Genomic DNA, 23570 nt, shown 5'->3' on the forward strand with positions numbered 1-23570 from the left:
AAATACCCTGAAAACCCTGTAGAAGATACCATTTTGAAGACCCCCATTCATCTCCCCATTAATCCCTCACAGCCCAGAATTAGGGATAGAACATTACTTAGAAGGGATAAACTTTTAGACATTTTGTAGGAAAATACAAGACATGTCTTTCCCACCTAGAGTCACACTGTGTGACAAAAAAGCATGAGACACACTGGGGCACTGAGGCCTGGGCAGAGGAGCAGAGTCCATCCCCTTTCAGGGCACACGAGGGTGGAAAGAAAGGCAGTGCCCTGTACACCCCAGCACAGCACAGGCTTAATAAAATATGTGCATGAAATCTGTTGCAGTCACATCTGTATCTGTCTGGGCCCTAGCGGGGTGTAAGTATTGTTAAGCTTAGCTGTGCATTCATTACAGAGCCTTGTCTTGGTTTCAGACACTGGCATGAACAGGATCACCCTATACCTCTCTCTCATTTGGCACAGTACAAGGCTGGGCACAAAGAAAATGTCCATTGGATCACTGGATGAATCTGTGGGTAGATAAGGCAGCACCACAAATACCAGTGCCACTCTGCCCTCTTCCCACCTCCTTACTCAGCCCATTGGCACAGACAGTTGAAGCTCTGCTGATGAGCTGGGTGGCAGATTAACCTGGAATTGGGTGGGGAGATCCCAGGGTATTATAGCCTCTACCCAGATCATAAAAAAGTCCCTTCAACATTTCAGATCCATGAGTTAGGACATACTCGGAGGCCAACACCCTGCGTTTTCACAAGTCCCCCAGGTGACTGATGCCGACCCAAGTTTGAGAAGCCCTGGTGCTCCTTTCCTTCCTCTGGCTCACTTGTGTCTGTCTCTCCCAGGCCCTGATCCAGCTGCCGCCCTATATCTCTCAGTGTGATGAGGTGCTGCAGTTCTTTGAGACCAGACCTGAGGACCTGAATCCCCCCAAAGAGTAAGTTGGTTTGTGGCCCTTCCCAGAGCATGCCCTCACAGCCCTCCCTCCCGCTGGGTCAGCCAGCCCCAACAGCATCTGCAGGAAAGCCAAGCACAAGTTAAACTGGGTCCTAATGCTGAGCCCCTGCAAGCCGGCTTCACATGCTTGCAGAGTTGCTGAGAGTGGGCAGTGACCGTGGTGCTTTCAGATGAAGGAGCTGGCTGAGCTTTCCTCCTGTAGTCCCCTAACACCCCAGGTGTGCCCACAGCATTCATCAGAGAGCACTGGAACTGAAGTGACCATGAGCACACCAGACAGGGACTGAGATAGATTTGGATGTAGAAGCACTCAGGGCTATTTGGGATGTGAATGAATGAGTGAGTGACTGAGATCTACCTGCTCAAGTGCCCATCACTAGCGAGTGGGAGGCCAGGATTTGCACCTGTGATCAGCCAGGCACCAGAGCAGTCCATGTCACTGCAGTCTCTGCCTCCCCAGCTTCTCCCTGCAGTGGACTGTGTGAATGACCCCTCAGCTCTGAGCTGCATTTCTTGCTCCAACAGCAGTAATGAGCCAGGCTTGTGTTTGTCAACATTGCCATGTGCTAAGTGCTATGCGTATGTCAAGTTGAAAGAGCAACATGGCTTTTCGGAAATAAATCTGTTGAAACCATGAAGCTTATTTTTTAAATCGACCTGTAAAGACAAAGCAGCAGAGAGTTTTAACAGTGAAGTCAGGCCCATTTATATTTATATGCCCAACTGCAGAACCAAGTTCAGAAGTCAAAGACAGTGAGTTGATCACTCAGGACTAGTGGTTTAATGGCCACACAGATGAGTAAACTTAACTCCCTGCAATAAACATTCCAGTAAATACCAGTTCTTAGGATAAGAACAGTGAGCGAATGCAGCTGATGAGAGCTAGCACATAGGCTTTGAAATTAAGCAAGCGGAACACTTCATAAGTGGCCACAGTGAACCTTTCAATGGAAATGTCTTAATAACACATGCATTTTTTTTTTAATGATACAGAGTTAATGTAAGTCTGATAATGAACCTTCAGCCTATCCTGGCAGTTTCTGCTCTTGGTGCCTTTAGCATTTGTGTCTGGTAAACCTTGCACAATTTTTTTTTAAGATTTATTTTATTTATTTATGCATACAAGAGCTGGTGTGTCGGCCAGCGGTACCAGAGAGGTGAGAGGATTCACCAGAGACAGTGGGGAGCAGAACAGGCAGACTGACTGAAATACACTGCTGAGGGGAGCAGCAAATGAGACAGGAGAGGTCTGTTGTGCCATGTGGGTCAGCTCCCTGCCTGGGGATCAAACTTGCGCTGCAGTGGCTGCTAATAGCTTCAGTGCTGAGACTTAACCCCTTGCACCGCCGGGAGACCCCCTTGCACAATTTTTTTTAATGATTTATTTATTTATACAAGAACCAGGGTACAGGCCAGATCCGTGGTAGGGTGAGAGGATTCACCAGAGACAGAGCGGGGAACAGAACAGGCAGACTGACGAAATATACTGCTGAGGGGAGCAGCAGAAGCGATAGGAGAGGTCTGCTGCGCCATGTGGGACCGTCACCGGCTGGCCGGGATCAAACTGTCGCTGCAGAGGCTGTGGACAGTTTCACAGCGTGGTCCTCAACCACCTGCGCCACCAGGGGAGGCCCCCCCTTGCATAATTTTTATTGAAATAACAAGATATGGTGAAAGAGTCTCAAAACTTTGTCTGCAGTCCTCCCAGGGTTTCACAGTTAAGTTGCCAACCTCTAGCCTCAGTTCTAATTTCTATAGTGAGATGAATCCGAGACAATGGAGCTTAAAGTGTTCAGTTTCCACCTCATTCTCAGCAAACTACCGTAGGAGCTGTTATTCCCATTTTACGGATGAGAAAGCTGAGGCTCAGAATGACAAAAGACACTTGCCCAAGTTCACACAGTTGGAAAGAGTTGGAAGTGAATTTTTCCCAGCTCTGCATGAATCTTAACCTAAGCCCAGTGCAGCCTTTGTGTGTGTATGTGCGCATGTGTGTGTACACGACGTATATGTGCGTGTGCGCACATGCACTTCCCATGCCAGGGGCCACCAGGCTTAAGAGAAAGAGCCTGGATTTGCAGTGGGTGACACCCGAGTTCAAATCCCACCTCCACCTGACTTGAGGTACATAACCCTGGGCCTCCCTTGCAAAATGGAAATAGCAGCCCACCTTAGGTATACAGTGGAAATTGAATGACTGTTAAGTAAAAATTTCACTGACTTTCCAAGTGCTCAAAAAGTGGTGGCCCATGACATCTTTTCTCTGAACACCCAACCACAGCTGCTTTTACTCCAGGAGTTGATCAGGATGTCCAGCTGATGGACCCTCAACAGGGAGAATTGCTTGACCACTTTCAGACTGGTGAGCTTGGCAGATTGCTTCCCAGCCCTGTGCTTCACTTTCCTTTTTTGTGAGATGGACTGCAAGACCTCTTGTAGTGTTGCTTGGGAACCTGCTGGGAAGCTTTTGGCAGGTGTGCTACACACCTGGCTTGGTGCCTGTGGGCAACAAGAAGGAGGAACACCAGCCCCCTGAGGGTGAAAATTGACCGGATGTGGGTTCCTTGGGTTGCAGGATTCAGCAACATCTAGGTTCTCTCCTACTTCATCTCAGAGTTCCAGAAAATTTAACTTTTGGGGAGATCACAGACCACATGGAGAATCCAGTAAAAGCTTTCTTCTTTCACCCCAAAGGTGGTTTCTCTCAGTTTTAGGAGGCCCCTTGATTATGCCAAAGCCCACATTTTGGTTAAGAACCACTGCCCTGGTGCCACTTCTGAATGTTAATTCTAGGATGTCCTTGGCCTCCCGCCTAGAGAGGTTGGGAGAAGTGGATCCCCAGCCTCTGAACAGGCATCTGACCAATTTTTGGACACAAACAGGAGAAAGCCAGCCCAGGGGCAACCTGCTGTGCTTGAGAAGAGTCTGGGTACCTTTGCTCACGAAGGAAGGACACAGGATAGGGTACAGGGCAGAGTCAGAGCTGTAGGGGAGCTGGGACATGGGGGTGTTGTCACTCTCTGGTAGTCGAGGCAGCACTTTTCCCCATTTGCTAGAAAGGACATTCTAGACCCATGCTATTCTCAGCTATGGGTGCTGGCATTCTTTTATCAGCTTATGGGTATTGAGGGCCGGCCAGAGTCCTAGGCACAAGAGGGCAGATGCAGGGTCTGGGAGGGGTGTGTGGATAGGGCCAATATGACAGAGACCATCTGCCAGCCAGGCAGCCAGCTGTTCTACCTGGGCAAATAGATCACCCCTCCCCCTTTTCTGCCTCAGTTGCTTATATTACAGGTTTATTAAGAGGCTGAAATGTAATAGGGATTAGGAAAATGAAGGCTTGGTCAACAATGAATTTTTTGAGTTTGGGGCTCTGAAGTCATGGTGACCTGTGGGTATTAATTAATAATGTAATAATTCAAAGGGTAAACCTTTCCCCAGTTTCCTGTAGTTAGAATTTTGCTCTGATACTTTTAAGGGGAGTCCATTCCATTAGGTCATCGTGGAGGGGGAAATCCCCCACCCACCAGGGGGCTCTTCTGAGACTGGACAAATTAACAACAGATTAGTAGGAGAAAAGTTTAATAACGTGTATAGAAGCTTTATATATATGGCTGTGTGTTCTAGAGTAAATAGGGTTTATATTCTGTGCTAAATGGCCTGGGGCATCAAGGAGAGGGGGAGCAGATCTCACATGTCAAGGAGGGAAATAAACTTCATGGGACCAGACCTTGCTTCTGGAGTTTTCCCTGCCGTAAGAAAGTTTTCTCTGACACAGGTTTTCTGGAGATGCCCCTAAATGTAAGTGATCTACATTATTTATTGGTAGTAGTTTCTGCCATAGGCCTCTTTTGACCTTAGCTCCATATATCAAGGTGACACTTCTAGGAAAAAGCCTCTGAACATTTTAGGGAGGCTAGTCCTACACTGACTTCTTAAATGGGAATAATAATAATAATACCTACTTTGCGAGTGATGGGAGGCTTGGGTATACAATGTGTGTGAAGTGCCGAGCACATAGTAGGAAGAGTCCGTTTTCACAGCTCTGTAGCTCTGTAGCATTTTAGGGCCAAGATGCTTGAATTTCGCTCTCTCTTGTGAGATAATAACAGAGACGTTAATTGGTCTGTGTGAGTAGTAAGTCTCTGAAAGGACTGGGGACCACAAGGAGATACACATTCTCGTGGGAAGAGCAGTCTTCCCTCTCAGGCCTTCCAGATGGCTCTGCTTCCCCTGAGTCTCCCAGCAAAAACGGCAAGACACGGGCACCTCATTCAAATGCCTTCATTCCCCAAACATTTTCTTTTTTTAAGATTTTTTTATTCATGCAGACAAGTACTGGGGTACAGGCCAGAGGTGTGGATGGTGAGAGGATTCACCAGAGACAGAGTGAGGAACAGAACAGGCAGATTGACTGAAACACACTGCTGAGAGGAGCAGCAGGGAAGTCAGGAGAGGTGTGCTGCGCCATCTGGGTTGCTCCCTGGTCAGCTGGGGGATCGAACTCATGCTGCAGTGGCTGCGGATAGCTTCATAGGTTGCATCTTAACCCCTTGCACAACCAGGGAGGCCCCATTCCCCAAACATTTTCCACAACCACCACACACACTGAAAGTAAGAAAAACACACCCAAATCCTGCCTTTAGGTGGCTGGAGGGCTGGTGGGAATTTCTTCAGCCAGAAAATACTTCAAGCCAGGTTGGCATTGGAATTACAGAGTCAGAGGCTCTGGATTCTATAATAATCAAAGTTGAAAAGGAAAATCTTCTTTGTTCATTTTCCTGTTGGTTTTGCTGTTTCGATTATTGATTTTTATAAGCTCTTCATATATTAATATTAGTCTTCACCATCCTTGTAAATATTTGCCCCATTTATTGTGCGTTATATTTTCTTTGTGATTTTGATGATGTATGCACATTATAGGTTTTTGTGAAGTCAAATCTGGTGACCATTTTTCTTTCTTTCTTTTCTTCTTTTTTTTTTTTTTTTTTGTGGGACCCTCGCCGGCGGCCGGGGAACGAACCGGCACTGCAGAGGCTGTGGGCAGCCTCACAGCCCAGCGCTCAACCACTGTGCCACCAGGGAAGGCCCTGGTGACTATTTTTCTGCTGACTGCTCCCATTACTTGCAGGCTTTAAGGGGCAGGCAACATTGAATAGAAGAAATCCACCATAATTTTTTTCTAGATGATTTATAGTTTGGGTTTTCTTCTAACCTTTTCTCGTTAAATTAGTTAGAATTTATTTCCCTGTATGGCATGTGGTAAGAATCTCAAAAATGTTTAAGAACCTTTCTACAGCTAGAAGAAATCTAATTGCTCCATTCATTTAAAAAGCAAAACAAAAAAGACCACTCCCTATCGTGTTAATGAGCACTTGCCATTCTTCTTCAGGAAGAATACAAGGGGAAAATAGCTCCTACCCTCAGCCCTCAAGCTGTGAAAACTTGTGGAGACAGACACACAATTAGAACATCTACTGGAAATACTAACAGCCTAGACTGTACCAAAGAAAGCACAAAATAACAGCTGGGATAAGCTAACCAGCATCCTGCTGCAGTATTTGTATCTGGTTCTCAGAGGCTTCTTGGAAGGAAAAAAAAAAGTTTCTGATCTCTGTCTCTTCCCTGCTGTGTATCCTTGGACAAGTGACTTGACTTCTCTGAGCTCCTATTTCCTCATCAGTAGAAATGGACAGGGCTAACCTTGCTGACATCTTGGTTGCTGTTTTTGCTGGGAGACTCAGGGGAAGCAGAACCATCTGGAAGGCCTGAGAGGGAAAACTGCTCTTCCCATGAGAGTGTATACCTTCTTGTGGTCCCCAGTCCTTTCAGAGACTTACTACTCACACAGACCAACCATCCTGCCCATGAAGGATAGTGTCTGGTACTAGACAGGTCCTAGTGATGCCTTCAGGTCTTTAAACCAGACTTGGAAGGGGAAGAGGGAAGGAAGGAGAGATGTTGCTGAGGGCCAGAGGAGTGGCTCTGGAACCGTAACAGGAAGTCTATGCTGCACACTAGTTCTTGGTTTTGTGAGTGATGCACAGTGAGGGGAAGTGTTTCCAGATCAGAATCCTCAAACTGTTATAGGGCAGCCCCGATATTGAACGGATTGCCTGGCTGTGGGTCCTCACCCGCGCGCTTAAAAGGGACTTATTAATACTCCATTACAGGCATACACAAAAGGTTAATAAAAGGTTTATTTACAAGGGAAAAGGAAATAAGGAAAATGTACAACTCAGGGAGAAAATAGGGAAATAAAGTCTTTAATGTGTCCTACCCGATCCACCGACCTGGAAACCCAAAGTCACTCTCAGAGCTGACTGGACACTTCTAGCTGGCGGAGAGCCAAAAATGGGGGGATCCCCTCCAAAACCCACGTGTCTGGCTTTATACCAGCCTGGCTGCTTAACCCCACCCTCAGGTCCCAGCCACCTTCCCTTTGGTGGTGATGGGATTTGGAGTTCCCAGTGTCTTTGGCTTTGGCCTGGGGTGGGGGTAGAGTCCACAAAGCCTGTATGGAATTAGCTTTAGGACATCCTTTTCCCCCTAGCAAAACTAATCCCAAGTCAGGGGTCTTTCCCAGGAGTTTTTAGAGGAAGCTTTTGCTGCCATGCTTAAGAAAACTGTGCACTACCCCATACTGGTCACACAAAGGAAATAACATACCTGCTGAGCCCACACCAGCTACTTCTGCTACCTCCCAATCACCCCTACTGCCCCAACCCCCTACTGGGTTGGGACACTGGTCAAGTGGCAGGGCAGCAGACTGGGCTTCAAGTTACCCAGAGATGCCTCAGGTTGCAGGGTTGGATGGCCCCTGGGGGAGAAGGTGCTTTGCATGGAAGCAGCCTTGGAAGCCTTTTGGTATGTCTTATAGCTGGCAACTAAGGGGGGACTTGACCTTCTGGGCTGTCCAAGAAAAGTCTGCCAGTCTCCCTGGGCTCCAGTCTTGGGTGAGGCGCTTCCCCTCTCTGGTCCTCCTTGTCTCCATCTGTGAAACAACCCTGAACAGTTGGGTGAGAGCATTCAGTGGGTTGGCCCAGGAACGGTTCTCTGACCACTGCACACAGCACGTACCAGGATATGTGAGCTCAGATATTGTGCTGTTATCCTCGTGCTCCCCTGAAGGGGATGATAAAGTTTAACCTCACTGGGTAGCACCAGGCCTGGGACCCACTGTCCTAGCCAGTCGCTTGGCCAGGCCCTGCTGCTCTTCCCAGACACATGGGAAAGTAGCCCAAGCTCCTCCCAGGTCAACCCCCGCCCCTTTCCTGAGGCTACACTGAAAACTCTATTACGTGGTGGTTAAAAACCTAGACTTAAGATCAGACATGGAATTGATATTTCTCTGAAGAAGAGACACAGATGGCCAGTATCCATATGGAGATGTTCAGCATCATTGGCTACCAGGAAATACAAATCCAAACCACAGTGAGATACCACTTCACACCCACAAGGATGGCTAGAATCAAAAAGACAGATAGCAACAAGTGTTGGCAAGAATGTGGAGAAAGTGGAACCTTCATATGTTGCTAGTGGGAATGTAAAAGTGCGCAGCTGCTGGAAGACAGCTTGGCAATTTCTCAAAAACTTAAACCTAGAGTTACCATATCACCCAGTAATTCCATTCCTTTGTATGTAACCAAGAAAAGAAAAATATGTAACCAAGAAAAGAAAAATACGTATCCTCACAAAAACATGTGCACAAATGTTTTTATAGAAGCAATATTCATAATAGCCTTAGAGTGGAAATAACCCAGATGCCCATTAGCTGATGAACATAGTCAAAGTGTACTTTACCCACACAATGAGATATTATACAGCCATGAAAAGTAATGCTATACTTACTACAAAAGTAACACTATACTTACTACAATACATACTACAATATGGATGAACCTTGAAAACATGATATTATATAAAAGAAGCCAGGCAGAAGATGCCACCTGTTCTATGACTCTATTCATATAGTGTCCGCAGTAGATAAATAACAAGAGACAGCAAGCCAATCAGTGGTTGCCAGGGGCTGGTAATGAAAAGTGACTGCTGTTGGCTATAGGGTTTCTTTTTAGAGTGATAAAAATTTTCCGGAATTAGATAGTAGTGATGGGTATACAACCTTGTGACTGTACTAAAAAGTGAACTGTACACTTTTACAAGGATGAATTTTATGGTATGTAAATTGCATCTCAATTTTTAAAAATTAGCTAGAACTGGGTTCAGATCCTGCCTGTAGCACTTGCTAACTGTGTGACTTGGGACAAGTAACTTAACCTCTCTGTGCCTCATTTTCTTCATTTGTAAAATGGGCAAAAAAAGAATACTTCTTTCCTAAAGTTAGTATGCATATTCAACGAGTGAGCTAAAAGTACCTAGCAGGTTCTGGCATGTTCAGTAATTATAGCAAACGTTTCAACCAACCATCCTGTTGTCACCCTTTTCCCTTTATAATACGGAAACCTTGTAACTTACTGGAAAGTCTTTTGTAGACACTGATTTATAGTATTTTATTTGCAGTGCAGTTGTATATATAAACCCTGATGTGGTTGACAGATGTAAAGGAATCGTTACTCATTATTCCATATGAATTCTAGCCTATAGCCATGTTCCCCATGTCACCATGGGGACATGTGCTGTGTTCACTGCTATTCACATTTCTACTCAAGTTGAGTGTGTTCTGCGTACCACAAAACCCTTTCTGCTCCATGTCTAAAGATCTGGGAGCTTTAAGAAGGAACTCTGCTGTGCCTGGCCAGGTGGGCATCAGGCTCAGTGCAATGTGGAGGCCTAGCCCTATTTTCAAACTATGTACCCCCCACCTGGCGACTCCAACACAGGGTCCCTTGCTTTACAAACAGAGTAGAGATGCTGGTACCCAGGGCACCAGGACACTTATCAGGCAAACAGAAAAATAAAAGGAATTCTTTTTTAAAGAGTCTGGGTCTCTGGGGCTGGCTTATATTTTATTGATTGACAGAGATGTTATGGGATGGAGAAACTCAGAATTCCTAATGGAATAGCTCATGCCAATACACTAAATGTACTCACTTTTTACTCTTCCCCCAACCCCTTTCTTTCTTATACAGGGACCATGTTGGGAAAAAGAAATCTGGTAAGAATATTTTTCATTTTCTACTATTTGTTCAATGTTAAACATATCCTTGCTGAGCACCTATGATGCTCTAGGCCTTGGACACTACATTGGGAATGGGATGGATAGATGGGTAGAGGGATGGGGGGGAGGGAAGGTGTATAGGCTGGGTGGGAGGGTGGGTGGGTGGTTGGATGGGTGGATGCCTGCATGCATGGTTAATTGACTGATACCCCACCCTGTTGATTGGATTAGAGATTGTTTCATCCTATACCTAGAAATTACAAAGTGGATGAATCATCCTATCTTTCCCGATTGCCTCAGTGGGGAATGGGAAACAGACAGACTTCTGACTATGCTGTAGTATGTTAATGCTTTGTTCTACTTTAGATAAAGGAATGTGGAACTCTGAGCATTCCTTTTGGGTATTGTAAAGGGGTAAAAAAGGAAGACCCAGGATCTTGAAGAGGAGTCAGTACTTCCACACAGTGAAGGGCATGCTGGGACAGAGGACAGTGCCCAGATTTAAGTTTCATCCCACTGACATCCTGAACCCCATGCCCAGCCTCTGTACTTCGTCTGCCAGCTACTCTTCTGGACAGTGGCAACTGCTATTTCAAACAGTTCCTATGCTCACTTCCACTCTCCTCAAAGTCAACTCTCCTCCTTCATAATGCCTTTCATTCCCTGGATGGCACAACTATCCTATCAAGAGCATTCATTGAAAAAGAGTTGGTGGGAAATTGGGTGTACAGAGAGGATCGATTGCTTTCTCACAGGCCAGGGGGTGATAAATTTACATTCACAACAGCCCAACTCTTCTTCCTGTGACCCAAGATCATGTCCCACATTTGCAAAAACCAGAGCCATACCTGGAGCTAGTGTGGTCTTCAACCCTTCCAGAATTCTGAGTTATTTATTTAGGTCTCTAGGAATTTTGAGGGGGTTGATAAGTATGGAAAAGAAGATGTTTTCAGTTTCATCTTTGAAATGGGATTAGTGATCTACCCTGTAGGATTATTAGAGGATTTATAGTAATATGTATAGAACACCTAGACCAGTGCCTGGCATGTTATAAGTGATATATGTTTGCTACAGTTTCCCTTTAAGGCGTCAGAATAAAATCCAAATTCAACATCTTTGGGTCCCTGGGTACAAGGCCTATGGTCAGCTTTATAGACTCCAAGGCCATTTTTGCAAAGAATTGTGGAGATGAACTGGATTTCTGTGCCTCTGGGTGTGGCGTCTGGAATGAACTCTGGCCTCTTCCTGACCAGTCTGCTTTCTGGTTAAATTGGTACTGGCCAACCTGTGGTATCCTGCAAAAACTGCAAATAGTCTTTGAGTCCTGAAGATAATAGTATGTTTCTTAGAAAAGAGCAGAAAGGAGAGGAGGAGCAGCTGGTCATAGCATTTCTGGCTCTGCATGTGCAGAGACTTTCCTGGAGAGAGTGGGTGGGAAGGAGAGAGGAAAGAGACAGCTCTGGTTTGTGAAAACAGAAGTGTCCGGTCAGAACAGGCTTCATGAGGGGACAGGTCTGGAAAAGACAGAAGAGCTCTAATTTTGTGGTGACCAGTGTGACATCATTCACTTGCAATGATGGGGGACAGATTTATTTCTAGTTCAGTTGGGTAGAAATAACGTCTTTTCTCATTCAGTCTAGGAACCCATGCTGGAATTAGCCTTATTTTTCATCTGACCTTTGAACACTTCCTTTATGTTATAACCTACCTTCTTGATTGAACTTGAAATGGAGTTATGGCTGACTGCCCAAGCGCTGGATTTCTGGGCCAGAAAACTCAATTGGAGAAGGCAGTCTTTCCCTGTCAGGGTTGGCTGGCTGGCCGGCTCCTGCAGCCTTCGGTTAATGTATTCTCAAATTCTTTTGCAGGAAAAATCCTCCCACTCAGATTTTACAGGCTGTCTAGTTGTCTAAGGAGCATCTTGCTTCTTGATTTTTCTACCCTTATTAAAGTAGTCTTTTATTTACTGGCTTTTTCACCAAAACTGGCAGTATAGTGAACATTTAGAAAAAAATCCACTTTACCATTATTCCTCATTGCATGTGTTCTCAGGCTGCCATAACAAAGTACTATACACTGAGTGAGCTAAACAGAAGAAACTTTTTTGCTCACAGGTATGGAGGCTAGAAGTCTGAAATTAGATCCTCCGGGTTTGCACATGGCTGTCTTCTCATTGTGTACTTACATGGTAGAGAAAGCAAGCTCTCAGTGCCTCTTCATTTAAGGACACTAATCCTCATGGTGGCCCCCCCCATGACCTCATTTAACCCTAATAAGCTCCCAGAGGCCCTATCCTCAAGTATATCATGAGGTGTTTTAACATATGAATTGAGGGGGGCACAGTTAAGTATATCCACAGCACTTATCATTTTAAAAATTAAAAACATGTCACTATGAATAAAAACATACCTAAATAGAAAACTCATTGGTAGATTAGACACTATTCCTCTTGAGACTATTTTACAACACTTCCTCAGTGTTAAAAACACCCTTCTACTGCGCAGTCTCCTCCCTTCTGCTGACCTCCTTCTCTCTTATCTCCTAATAACCCACCCAAAGGATGTTCCTTGGGATTTCTTTGATTGCACATTGCAGCTCCTAAAAATTAGCCACCTGCAGCAACTTTTGGGCACTGCAATTACTGTGCATTGTAGAGCTTGGCCACAATATCACTGTCCACTAGTAGGTGTCACCACCTAACACCTAAATGACCTAAAGCCTAGTTTGAGACTTCTGGTTGGTCAAATAAATGACGTTTTGATAGGTTGACTCCTCCGGAAGTCAACCTGCTCTGGAAGAACTGGTGCTGGAAAAGCAACTTAAAGTACTCTCTTCAGACACTAACATCAGTCTCAAAGCTACTGTCATAGTAAAACAAGGAGATGTAAGACTAGGACCTGGTCCCTGAACAAGCCTTGAAGGCAATACCTAAGCCCTGTGCTAGTAGCTGATCCACGCATGCCAGCCCAGAGTCTGAAACCCTGCTCCCTCCCAATTTTCTGGTCTCCTGTCTTGTTCACAGTGAGTTCATGATGCCCTGACTCTGTCACTGTTCATAGTTAACCCAAATCCCCGGGCAGTCTGGATAGGAGAGTTGGTGTAGAATTGAATAGATCATTCCATTAATCAGAGTCCTGAAAATTGTATACAGTTACAGCTGTGTCACCATCAGTTGTAAGTTCCAGTTTTATGGGTGAACCAGGGTTGAGGTCGTTAAAAGGCAAAGCCAGAAGGACAAGCAGAGTCCAGATTGTGGGGTACCTGTGAGCACCGGGGGGCCATATCAGGCTCTGAGCAGTGAGTGGCGTGATCAGAATAGCATTTGAGTGTAAGCACCATGGCTGCAGTATGGAGGACAGACTGGAAGTTCCAAGCATGATAGACACCAGTGACGGGAATCCCCTCTTCGCTCCCCAGCATCCAAGAGAGCTCTTCAGACTCTAGTGTAGAGGATGTCACTCAGTGAGATTGTGCATGAGTGGGTCATGGAGCGCTAGGGAAGAAGTCTGCCTGCACAAAACCTGTACTGTGAGAAAGTCCTGCAACCACTGCAGGTGACAGCAGAGAGCCCCCACACCTGCACACAGCCTCCGCTGTGTCCCCACCAGCCCACTGACTGCCTGCCTGGAAGACCTGTATTTGTCTCTGAGCATGAATGTGGGCCCAGGCACAGCCTCTAGCCAGGCTGGGAAGAGGGTGCTTTTCCTCCTCTCCAGCTCCTTCTCCAGTTCAGGCACAGGGAAGCACAGTAGTTACCTGGAGGAAGCCCACATAGGGCCAAAACGGATTAGCTCCGTTCCTCAGGTTGTGAGCCCCAGGTAGGCTATATCTCAGCCATACACTGTAGACTCAGATCTCTACTGACTGCATTCCCTGGGGAGCCCCACCTAGAAATGACCAGGACAGGGAGCCAAAGGCCCCCAGGAATCCAGCATCTGTATTATTTACTCACTCATGTGATGGTTCCTTTTAGGAGCACAGTTCCAGTGTGTTGAGACAGCCAAAACGCTGCCCTACAATTTCATGCTCTAATGTGGGCAGCAGAGAGGAGGCAGACCAGTCTGCTCTCAGGCCACTGAAAGACAGCTGGCTTGGGTGGGCTCTTGTGCCTGAGGCTGGGAAGAGGCCAGCCCTGCAGCCTGACCTCCGAGGAGATTACATAGGAATTCCATTTGCCAACAGTCAAGCCTTGAATAGACACAAAGACATAAGAGTCTGCCTAATGGTCCCCAGGGCGGCCATGGGGACCGATGGAGAAGCAGGCCACAAGCCATCCTTCCTTCTCTATCATACTCTCTTAACAACCACTGCCACCTAGCCCAGGTGTCACCAACTAGCTGTGGGATTCAAGACAAGTCACTTGATATCTGTGAGCCTGTCTTTTTGTCTGTAAGATGGGGGTTCAGTACCCACTATCCAGGGTGGTTGTGTTGGCATCATTTGTGTAAGGTGTGTAGACTGTGTGTAGGCATTCACCGGGCTGCTTCCCTCCCAACCCTTCCCTTCTGAACCTACACCCTCCATCTTCTGTCTCCTTCTCTCTCTTTCTCTTTCTCTCTCTCTCTCTCTATTTATCTGTGTGTGTCTCTTTTCTCCTCCTGCTTTCTCCACCCATGGTGCAAGTGGCAAGGTCACTGAGAGCATGAATGACCAGAATGTGCCCACAGAGCCAAGAAACTGTGACCCTTCACCTTGCTTCAGTGCCCTGTTGGGGTTTTCACCAAATGTCAGCATGCATGGTTCTAACAAAGGGCCTTTGTGCTGCTGCTCATGACTGAGGCTAGAGCACGGTGTGCTAGGAAGTACAAATCAGGCAATAGAGTTGGCAAGAGACGCACAAAATCAACTCAGTATAAGTCAGCTCTCGCATGCCACTCTACCACCGGGTGTATTTAGAAATGGGGATTGCCTGACTGTTTCAGATGTTGATGGAAACAGGAGCGAATCCTTTAAATCAGAATATTAAGAAAATCAGCGTCCTGTGGTCCCCACATATATTCTGCTGCTCTGGAGTGCTGTCCCCTTCCCTTTCAAGTCTCTGAACTCAGATGTCCCTTATATAACCTTCATTCTGCAACAGCTTGTCATTTCTTTATCAGCTAGGTCTTGGTACTTAACCAGGGCTGCACAATTGCAGAGAGCACCAGCTGTGGAACAGCCTCTCCCAGAACCCCTACCCCCTGCTGCTCTGCCCCAGTCCACAGCCACCATCATCTTTTGGCTAACATCTCTGTGACCTACATTTGTCCTCCTGCTTTTGTTCCTGCCTGCCTTTCATCCACTCTCTGCATGCTGTCAGAATTCTTTTAAAGATGTGAATCTTAACTTGTTGTTCTCTCTTTAAGCCCTTAAGTGGCTTTCTACTTCAGGATTTTTAAAAGAATCCAAACATCTTGCTTTGCCTCACCTCCTGGGGTGACCTCAGTTAGGACCCTGCCCTCACTCACTGGACTGCAGCCACCCTGGCCTCCTTCCGGTTCCTAGAAGGTTCCAAGCCCTTTCCCATCCCAGAGACTGCAGGCACCACTCTTTCCTATCTCCTTGTGATTCCTTTTCCCTCAGGTCTCTGCTTTATGTCACTTCCTTCGGGAGGGCTGGCTGACCACCCCATTTAATGTAATGTCCCCTTTCCTATTCCTTCTTGGCCCAGCATTATGACTGTTTCCAGCATCTGTCAATAACCCATGTTTACATTATCTGATAGTTATTGAACACATATACTTCTTTATGTGTCTGTCTCCCCAACAAGAGTGAGTTACTTGAGGCTAGAAATATTTCTGTCTCACTAACTTTAGTACTCCAGCACCTAATAGTGTCTGGAACATCATTGGTGACTTCATGAATTAATAGGATGAATGGATGGATGGATGATGGATGGATATTGAGTTGGGTGGATGACAAATGGATAGATGGTTGAATGAATGGTGAATAGGTGGATGTTTAATTGATTGGATGATGGATAGATGTTTAGTTGGGTAGATGAGTGGATGCTTGGTTAGATGGATGATGGATGATGTTTGTTTTGCTGGATCATGATCATGGATGTATATATAGTTGGGTGGGTGATGGGTGATAAAATCTGGATGGATGGATGTTTGTTCAAATAGATGACAAGTAGATGAATAATGGTTGATGAAGGGATGGATGGATGGATGGATGGGAATGAATGAATGAATTTTTCTACTAGACTGTCAGCTTCCTCAGGGCAAGTATCATATCTTAATAACTGAACCCCTAGTTCCCAGAACAATGCCTATACAGATTAGGCACTTGGTAAATTTTGAGAGTTGAGTGAGCAAATGAATGAAACAATGGTGTCACCCTTGAGACCAATTCTTAAACAACTCCTTTTTCTTTTTGGAATGTCCTCCTGCCCTGAAATGTCTGTTTCCCTGGGTCCTGCTTCTGGATCCTGCATGGATGGTGGCCAGATGTGACAACTGATAGGGTTTTGTATCTACAGGAGGTGACTTGACCTCAGTGGACCCCATGGTCCTGGAGCAGTATGTGGTGGTGGCAGACTACCAGAAGCAAGAGAGCTCGGAGATTAGCCTCAGTGTGGGGCAAGTAGTGGACATCATCGAGAAGAACGAGTCAGGTAGGGGACCTAGATCATCTCCTTCCCCACCAAGCCCCCACAACAGAAAACACAGAAAATGCAATCATGGTCAGTTCCTATAGCTCCAGCAGATTGCCTCCTAGAAAGCTGTCCCCGTTTGATCCCAGTGCTTGAACATCCAACTTGGTCACAACTCACCAGCATCCTGCTGGTTCAGATGTTACCAATTTGTTCCATGACTCATTTCTGAACCAAATGATGAACATTCCCTCTGGTTTCAGAGTACTTGGAGACACAAAGGCCAGCATTCCTCAGAAAGTCTCTCTGTTGATTTGCCTCTGATTACCATGCCTCTAATCCACAATGACTGCGTCAGCTGTGGGCTCTGGTGGGACAGACATACCTCTTGTTACCTCAGCATACCTGCCCATCCCAAGGACCACTAATCATGTATACTGGCAGGTGGCTGACAGAATGTGGTATGATAGACTTAGCCTCTGACCTTCAATTTCTTATCTGCAAAATTTTTTAAAAAGTTGTGTTCCATAGAGCTGTTACAAGGATTAAATGAGCTAATACATACAAAGTATGTAATCCTGTATTTGGCAAACAGTAGGTACTCAAAATTGTGGGTTTCCTTCCTTTTTGCCACATAGTAGCCATTGAGAACCAATGAAGGCAAAGAGCAAGAGGCAGGGGTGGGTGGGCCCCGGGTGGGCGGGCCCCTCTACAGAGAAAGGTGACATAAACCCATTGCCTCTGTTGTGGCTAAATGCTAATACTTTTAGCAACTCAATCTGTGTGATGCCCCAGTGACTAAAGTTAAACAACTAGGGGAAAGTCTATTTCTAGAAGCATCTAGATCATGTCACCAGTTAGTCAGAAGATTAACATTAGCCAACCCAGGTCCCTTGATTTCTCACTGTAGCCATTGTTACCCCTGCTGCACAGCTAGGACACCCAGCTTCCACGTCATTCAGTCACTCACTCAGCATCTCATGAGAGGTTGTGGAGCTAAAATTCCAGCCCAGCCAGCCAGCCCCAAGACCACATGACTTTCTGATTCCTGAAAATGAGTACATGCAGATTATGCAATATGGCTCAGATGACTGTGGGGACAAAAGAAGGGGGAGCCGGGAGCCGGTGTTGGGGACAACCCAGAATGTCCAAAGTCAGGGAGTAGGTGGGAAGGCAGATAGAAATAGTCACATCTTCAAGGGGCTAAGAAGCAGGCAACATTATTGTTAGTTATATTTTACTTATCCAAGTAATGCAATCTACTTAAAACTTGAAACTCAATGATAAATTTAAAATCTTTTTTTTCTACTACCTTTAATGGTTTGGTACAAATCCTTCTAGATCAGTTACTCACATATTTACACAGAGATATTTATTCATGTATATGTAATCTGTGTGTGTATGGGTGTTATATTTGTGTCTATACATGTATGCACGTACACATACGTAGATCTTATTTGCGTGTATGTGCATATAATTGGGTCGGGGGAGTTTTAAACCCATTGGTGTCAACTCATTTTGATCTGAGACATGCTGCTTTCAGTCAACATTTAGCTCTTATTCTCTTAGCTATATACTATTAGACCCAAATAAGCCATGTTTTTCTCTAACATGAATAGCGTTTCTGTGCACACGCTGGTAAGTGTTTCATCAAACCACATACTGAGAGGTAGAACTGCTGGACTATGAGATAAGCACATTTCAAACATTAAGATGCAGCCCAATCGCCTGCTTGCAAATGGTCATCATCTATAATAGATTTACTGTCCCTCGGGCCATGCATAAGTTGTTAACAGATGGTCAAGATCAGACTATGAAGCTGGACAGCCTGGGTTCAAGTTCTGGCTCCATCACTTTCTGTCTTCATGACCTCAGACATGTCACTGGCCTTCTCCAAGTCTCACCTGTAAAATAGGGGCAGGAATAATACATACTCCCTACGGCTGTTAGGGGGAGCCAGCTGATCAGCAGTGCGTAGATGTGAAGCTCTCAGACAGCAGGTGCATCTTTGCTGTCACTGCATGCCAGGGCTATTATGACAGATTCCTTATCCTTCCTCCCCCTCCCCCCTTCCCCGCCCATACATACCTACAAATAATGAGTTCTACGACGGCATATGACGTATCTTCTAATTTATGGCTTGTCAGATTCATCTGCCCCATTCATTCTCACAGAGAGTTCCCAGGCACCATAATATGTACTTTAAAAGGCACATCCAATTGAATAAAGCAGAAGGCGACTTCCTTCCACTTCAGGAAGGTCAGGAGCAAAGGACTCCCTGTAAGACCAGAAAGCTTGCTCAAGAGTCTGTCCCTTCTTTTTTCTTTGGGGTCACCAAGTCTTGGAGGTGTGTGACCTTGGGGAGCAGATCCAAATAAGCTGTTTGGCCCTTATGATAATTTCCTCTTGATGCTATAGTGAACTATCCCAAACTCAGTGGCTTTAAACAAAACAGATTTGTTATCCCACGGTTCAATGGGTCAGAAGTCCTAAAATGGGCTAATATCCAGGCAGTTAGCCCATTACCTTCTGCAGGCTTGGGATAGCATCTGTGTTTTGGCCTTTTCCAGCCTGTAGTGCCCGCCCACCTCCCTTGGCTCATGGCCTCTTCCTCCCTCTTCAAAACCACCATCTGTCTCTGCCTTTCTTCTGTAACCACAGCCCCTGGCTCTTCTGCCTCTCCCTTGCATATTTGCAGATCCTTGTATTTACTTTGCACCCACCCAGGTGATCCAGGATAATCTCCCTATTTGAAGGTTGGGGCAGCTAATACGCAACCTTAATCCCTCCATTCCTCTTTGCATGTAGTTTAACCTATTCCCTATTCCAGAGGTAGTGATGTGGACATCTTTGTGGGTCATTATCCTTTCTACCATAAGCTCCATGCAAGGCTTTCCTCAAAGAGGAATGTGCGGAATCTGGGTGGGAGGCCTCTCAAGCTGTTCAACCTGAGTCAGATTTACCTGAGATGCACAGATCCAATAGCATCGTGGGTCTCAGATAAGTGATCAGGGCTGTGGCTTCAGTATCAGACAGCCTGAGTGCAAATCGTAGCTCTGCCGAAGCTGACCTTGGACAAGTCTGCCCCTGGGAACCCAGTTTCCTCATCTGTGCAGTCGGGACAAGATTATATAAGATAATACAAATACAGCCATACCTTGTTTAACAATGCTTTCAACAGCACACTTATATGTCCTGGTAGACTGGACCACACAGCCTGGGTCTGTGGGAGGCAAGACCACCTGGACATGTGTAATTACAACCTGCGACATTCACACAATGAAACAATCCAGTGACAATTTCTCAGAACATATCCCTGTCATTAAGGGGTGCATGAGTATAAAATTATTAGTGAGTACTGTTCAGCCATAAGGAAAGATGAAATGCAGTCATTTACAGCAAAACGGAGGGAGTTCAAGGGAAATAGAATAGAGCAAGTCATAATGATAAACGATACTAGACATTGACATAACAGACAATTTGGCAAAGTAAAATACAAAAATGAGTGGATATTAATAAATGCAGTGAGAGTGCTGAGGTTAAGAGGGACGGGAAGGAGAAATAGATACAGATTTAAGATCGTGGTAGGAAAAATAGATTTTAAAACTTGAGATTCAAAAAAAAATCAAGGAAATGATGAAAAAAATAAAATGATTCATGCATCACACATCTTAGTAAAGGCAGCTACATCCTTTACTCATCATTTAGCAGGACCTTCTCTCCCTGGTCCCCACCCCTCACCCCCCACTTGGGAGCAGGGTTCTTGCTAGCCTGTCTTAGCAGGTAGCTAACTTGGGTAGTTGTGTTCCACCAATGAAATGGTGATTTTTCAACATTATCCTGAGCTTTGACTGGTGTAGTGACTGAATATATCATTATATTGTGATCCAACTAACATGTCTTCACTCCCCTTTTCCCAGGTTGGTGGTTCGTTAGCACCGCCGAAGAGCAAGGCTGGGTCCCTGCCACCTGCCTAGAAGGGCAGGATGGTGTGCAAGATGAGTTTTCCCTACAGCCTGAAGAAGGTAGGCAAGGGGCTTGGGCCTCCAGCTCACTGGGGAGACCTGTGCCAGTCATTTCCCCCTGGGGTCTTCTACCCAGTCCCTTCCCTTTGGCCTCTGCCTCCAAATTCAGTGACATCATGCCTCAGGCTCTGTAACCCATGAACCTGAAGCCTGGCCTCAGGGTTGAGCTAATGGCAACCCCACCCTTCTTTGGGAACCAACTGGGAGAGCCTGGCTGGAGCTGGGGTCCTGAGACCTCCATGACTCTCAGGAGGGACCCAGCCTGATTGCTGTCACCTCGCTCCTCCCTGCCCTGATTATCTGATACCCAGGATGCTGGGGCTGCTTCTAGCTCATGTGTGAGACATCTGTATCCATCTGGAAATATCTCTGCTTTCTCTGTTAGTTTAGTGGCCCTGACCAGGCATCAAGATCAGGGCTGACCCCTGGATCACCCACACACTTCCATTTCCCAGGGAACTTTCCCAACATACTCCTGCTATGCCAGAAATACTAAGGCCCAGCCAACTCTTTCCTCCTAGAAGCATTCCCAAAACTAGAGTATAAATGCACCTCAATTAATAAATTGGAGTCAGACTCAAATCTAAATTTCTGCTGTACCATTTACTGCTGATCTTGGGTCAATAACTTAACCTTTCTACACCTCAGCCGCTGCCTTTAAAAATGGAAAAGAGGATATCTATTTCATGGAGTTTCTTTTTTCTTTTAATTATATGAGATTGCTAAGAACAAAGCACTTAGCAAAGACAAAATAATAAATAAGTAAACAATAAAAACAATAACCAGAGATAGTTACTATGTAACCATACCTTACCTAGGGTTGAATATTTGGGGCTTTCAGTTCACTGTTTTGAGAAAGCATAAAGTGACTATCAGAAAAGTGGGTGAAAAGAAGGGGGATATTTCTGTGCTCAAAGCTTAGCAAAAAAAAAAGTATATGTGGCTTTGCATCTAGTTTTTTTAGAGCCAGCTCCCCTCAGCATAAAATGTTTGGGAATCCCCTCCCCGCACCCCCACCCCCAGCTCCTGCACTAGCGGCTGGCTGCTTAAGAATCAACCCAGTGTAAGGGATAGTGATGTGCTTTGTGGAAACTGTGGCTCCCTTGGACTATAACGGTGGCCACATGGGCATTCTGTGAGAGACGGATTATTCTTCCCATTTTGAATTCAGAAAGGTAGACACTTGCCCCGGTCACACAGTGTATGGGGCCACATTTTCCTGAGGCTTTGTACATTTTTCTTCCCCCTTAGCCACAAGGGCCTCTTTATAATTGTGCTAGGCATAGAATTTTGTCTACTACAGTCCTCTTCTCTCAAGTTCAAGGTTAATACTCAGGAAGTTGGTCCTTCTAAGGTACCTGGGGTTTGACATAGACACAGAAATAATGACTTCTAAATGAGAATACATACTTGCTGCCCCTTTGCCTGGAGATACAGAAAGCACGTTCTTCTCACCTCTGTCTTCTGCTGTTCGCCTCCACATGCCGCCTGTCCAGTCTCATGGAGGTACTGGTCTTTGCCCCGGCCCGCAAGCCGCCGCCGGACTCTGGGCGACTTGTATGCCATCAGCTGGCGTCAAGGTGCCCATCTCAGAGTTTTCTCCCTGGTTCTGTGTTTGGGGACTGGTGTCCGCATCTGCATGCCCTGCCTGCTGTGGGACTGCTTGTGCCTGTTGCATGTGAGAAACAGTGGTCATGTCTGTCCCCGTGTGTGCTGGCTTGTAGTTTTGGGAGAAGGGAGTCTGGGATGTCTCTCGCCTGGGGCTCTAGAGTTTCCCAGTTAAAAAGTGATGCCTGGAGTCCTGTGTCATGTTGAGCTAGTGACTGTTCCTTTCATCAGGCATATTTGAGTTGCAAGGGAAAGAAAAACCATGTTAAAGTGCCTGGAAAGTGCATCGGCTTCAAGCATGGCTGGATCCAGGGGCTGGAAAGCATTAGGACCAGGGACTCACTGTGGCCACCTCGCTGCTCTGCTTCCTACCTTGCTGGCACCTTGCCTGGTGGTGACAATAGTTTGGGCATCCATGAAGGAATGTGCTTCTCCTTCAGTAGCAGTCCCAGCATTAGCTCCAACTGGTCCGCTTGGATATATGCAATCCCTGAACCAACCACAGTGGCACTTTGGCTAGGCCATGGTCACGAGCCCACCTCCTCCCTCCAGGTGGTGGTGAGAGCAACTTTATCCAAACCATATGAACAGAGGTTGGTTGTACCACCAGACAAAGGGCAGACAGCTCCTTATCAGGCAGTGTCAGCTGTTTCCCGCCATACAGTCTGCAAGGTCTCATACCTTTAGCTTCCTTAGGGCACACCTGGCATCGTACAGAGCCCAGAGGGGGCCTCCAGGTACTCGGAAAATCTTCCTGTGTGATCAACAAAAGGGTGTGGGCTCCAGGAATCCAGGTTCCATAAGTATTGGACCCCAGCCCACTCCTCACCTGACCAAACAGAACTTCTGTGCATCCCCCAGGTTCAAATACCCTGTACCCCTCACAACACCTACACCCCACTCTGAGCTAGGGATCCACCGACTCTTCTGTGCACAGTATTTGTGCAACCTGAGTCGGCTCAGTCCTCTCAGCAGGTCAGTGGGCTAAATCAATCAATAAATAAATGCCCTGTGTGTTTTCTGCCTCCTCTGCTCCAGCTGGGCAGGCCACAGAAGGCCATGGTGTTTTCCCACAGAGAGAGTCAGCCCCACCACACGAACCATCACACCAGCCCACAGCTGGCTCGGTCACTCCCTGGGGCTGGACTGTAACCCAAACAGGAAAGCCCTGTCCTGGGATTCTCATCCGCTTTCCCCTGTCTCAGTGACCAGAGCTGACACTGTTGCAGGGGGAGCTATTCTCTTGCTCTCTGGACAGCCCTGTCTGAGTGCGACAGTGAGCA

General features: G+C 46.2%; 1 protein-coding gene across 1 annotated transcript in view; it reads left to right on the forward strand.

Moving 5' to 3' along the window:
• The window catches only part of SH3PXD2B (SH3 and PX domains 2B), a 106839-nt gene that overhangs the window by 58069 nt on the left and 25200 nt on the right, over nt 1-23570 (forward strand). The window contains exons 5-8 of the mRNA XM_037500256.2: nt 848-939; nt 10049-10074; nt 16541-16675; nt 20575-20679. Of these exons, the coding sequence (XP_037356153.1) occupies nt 848-939; nt 10049-10074; nt 16541-16675; nt 20575-20679 (358 nt within the window). The remainder of the gene's footprint in view (nt 1-847; nt 940-10048; nt 10075-16540; nt 16676-20574; nt 20680-23570) is intronic.

The sequence above is a fragment of the Talpa occidentalis genome, unplaced genomic scaffold (genome assembly GCF_014898055.3).
Source record: "Talpa occidentalis isolate TD23 unplaced genomic scaffold, MPIMG_talOcc4v2.1 talOcc4.9, whole genome shotgun sequence".
Taxonomy (NCBI): domain Eukaryota; kingdom Metazoa; phylum Chordata; class Mammalia; order Eulipotyphla; family Talpidae; genus Talpa; species Talpa occidentalis.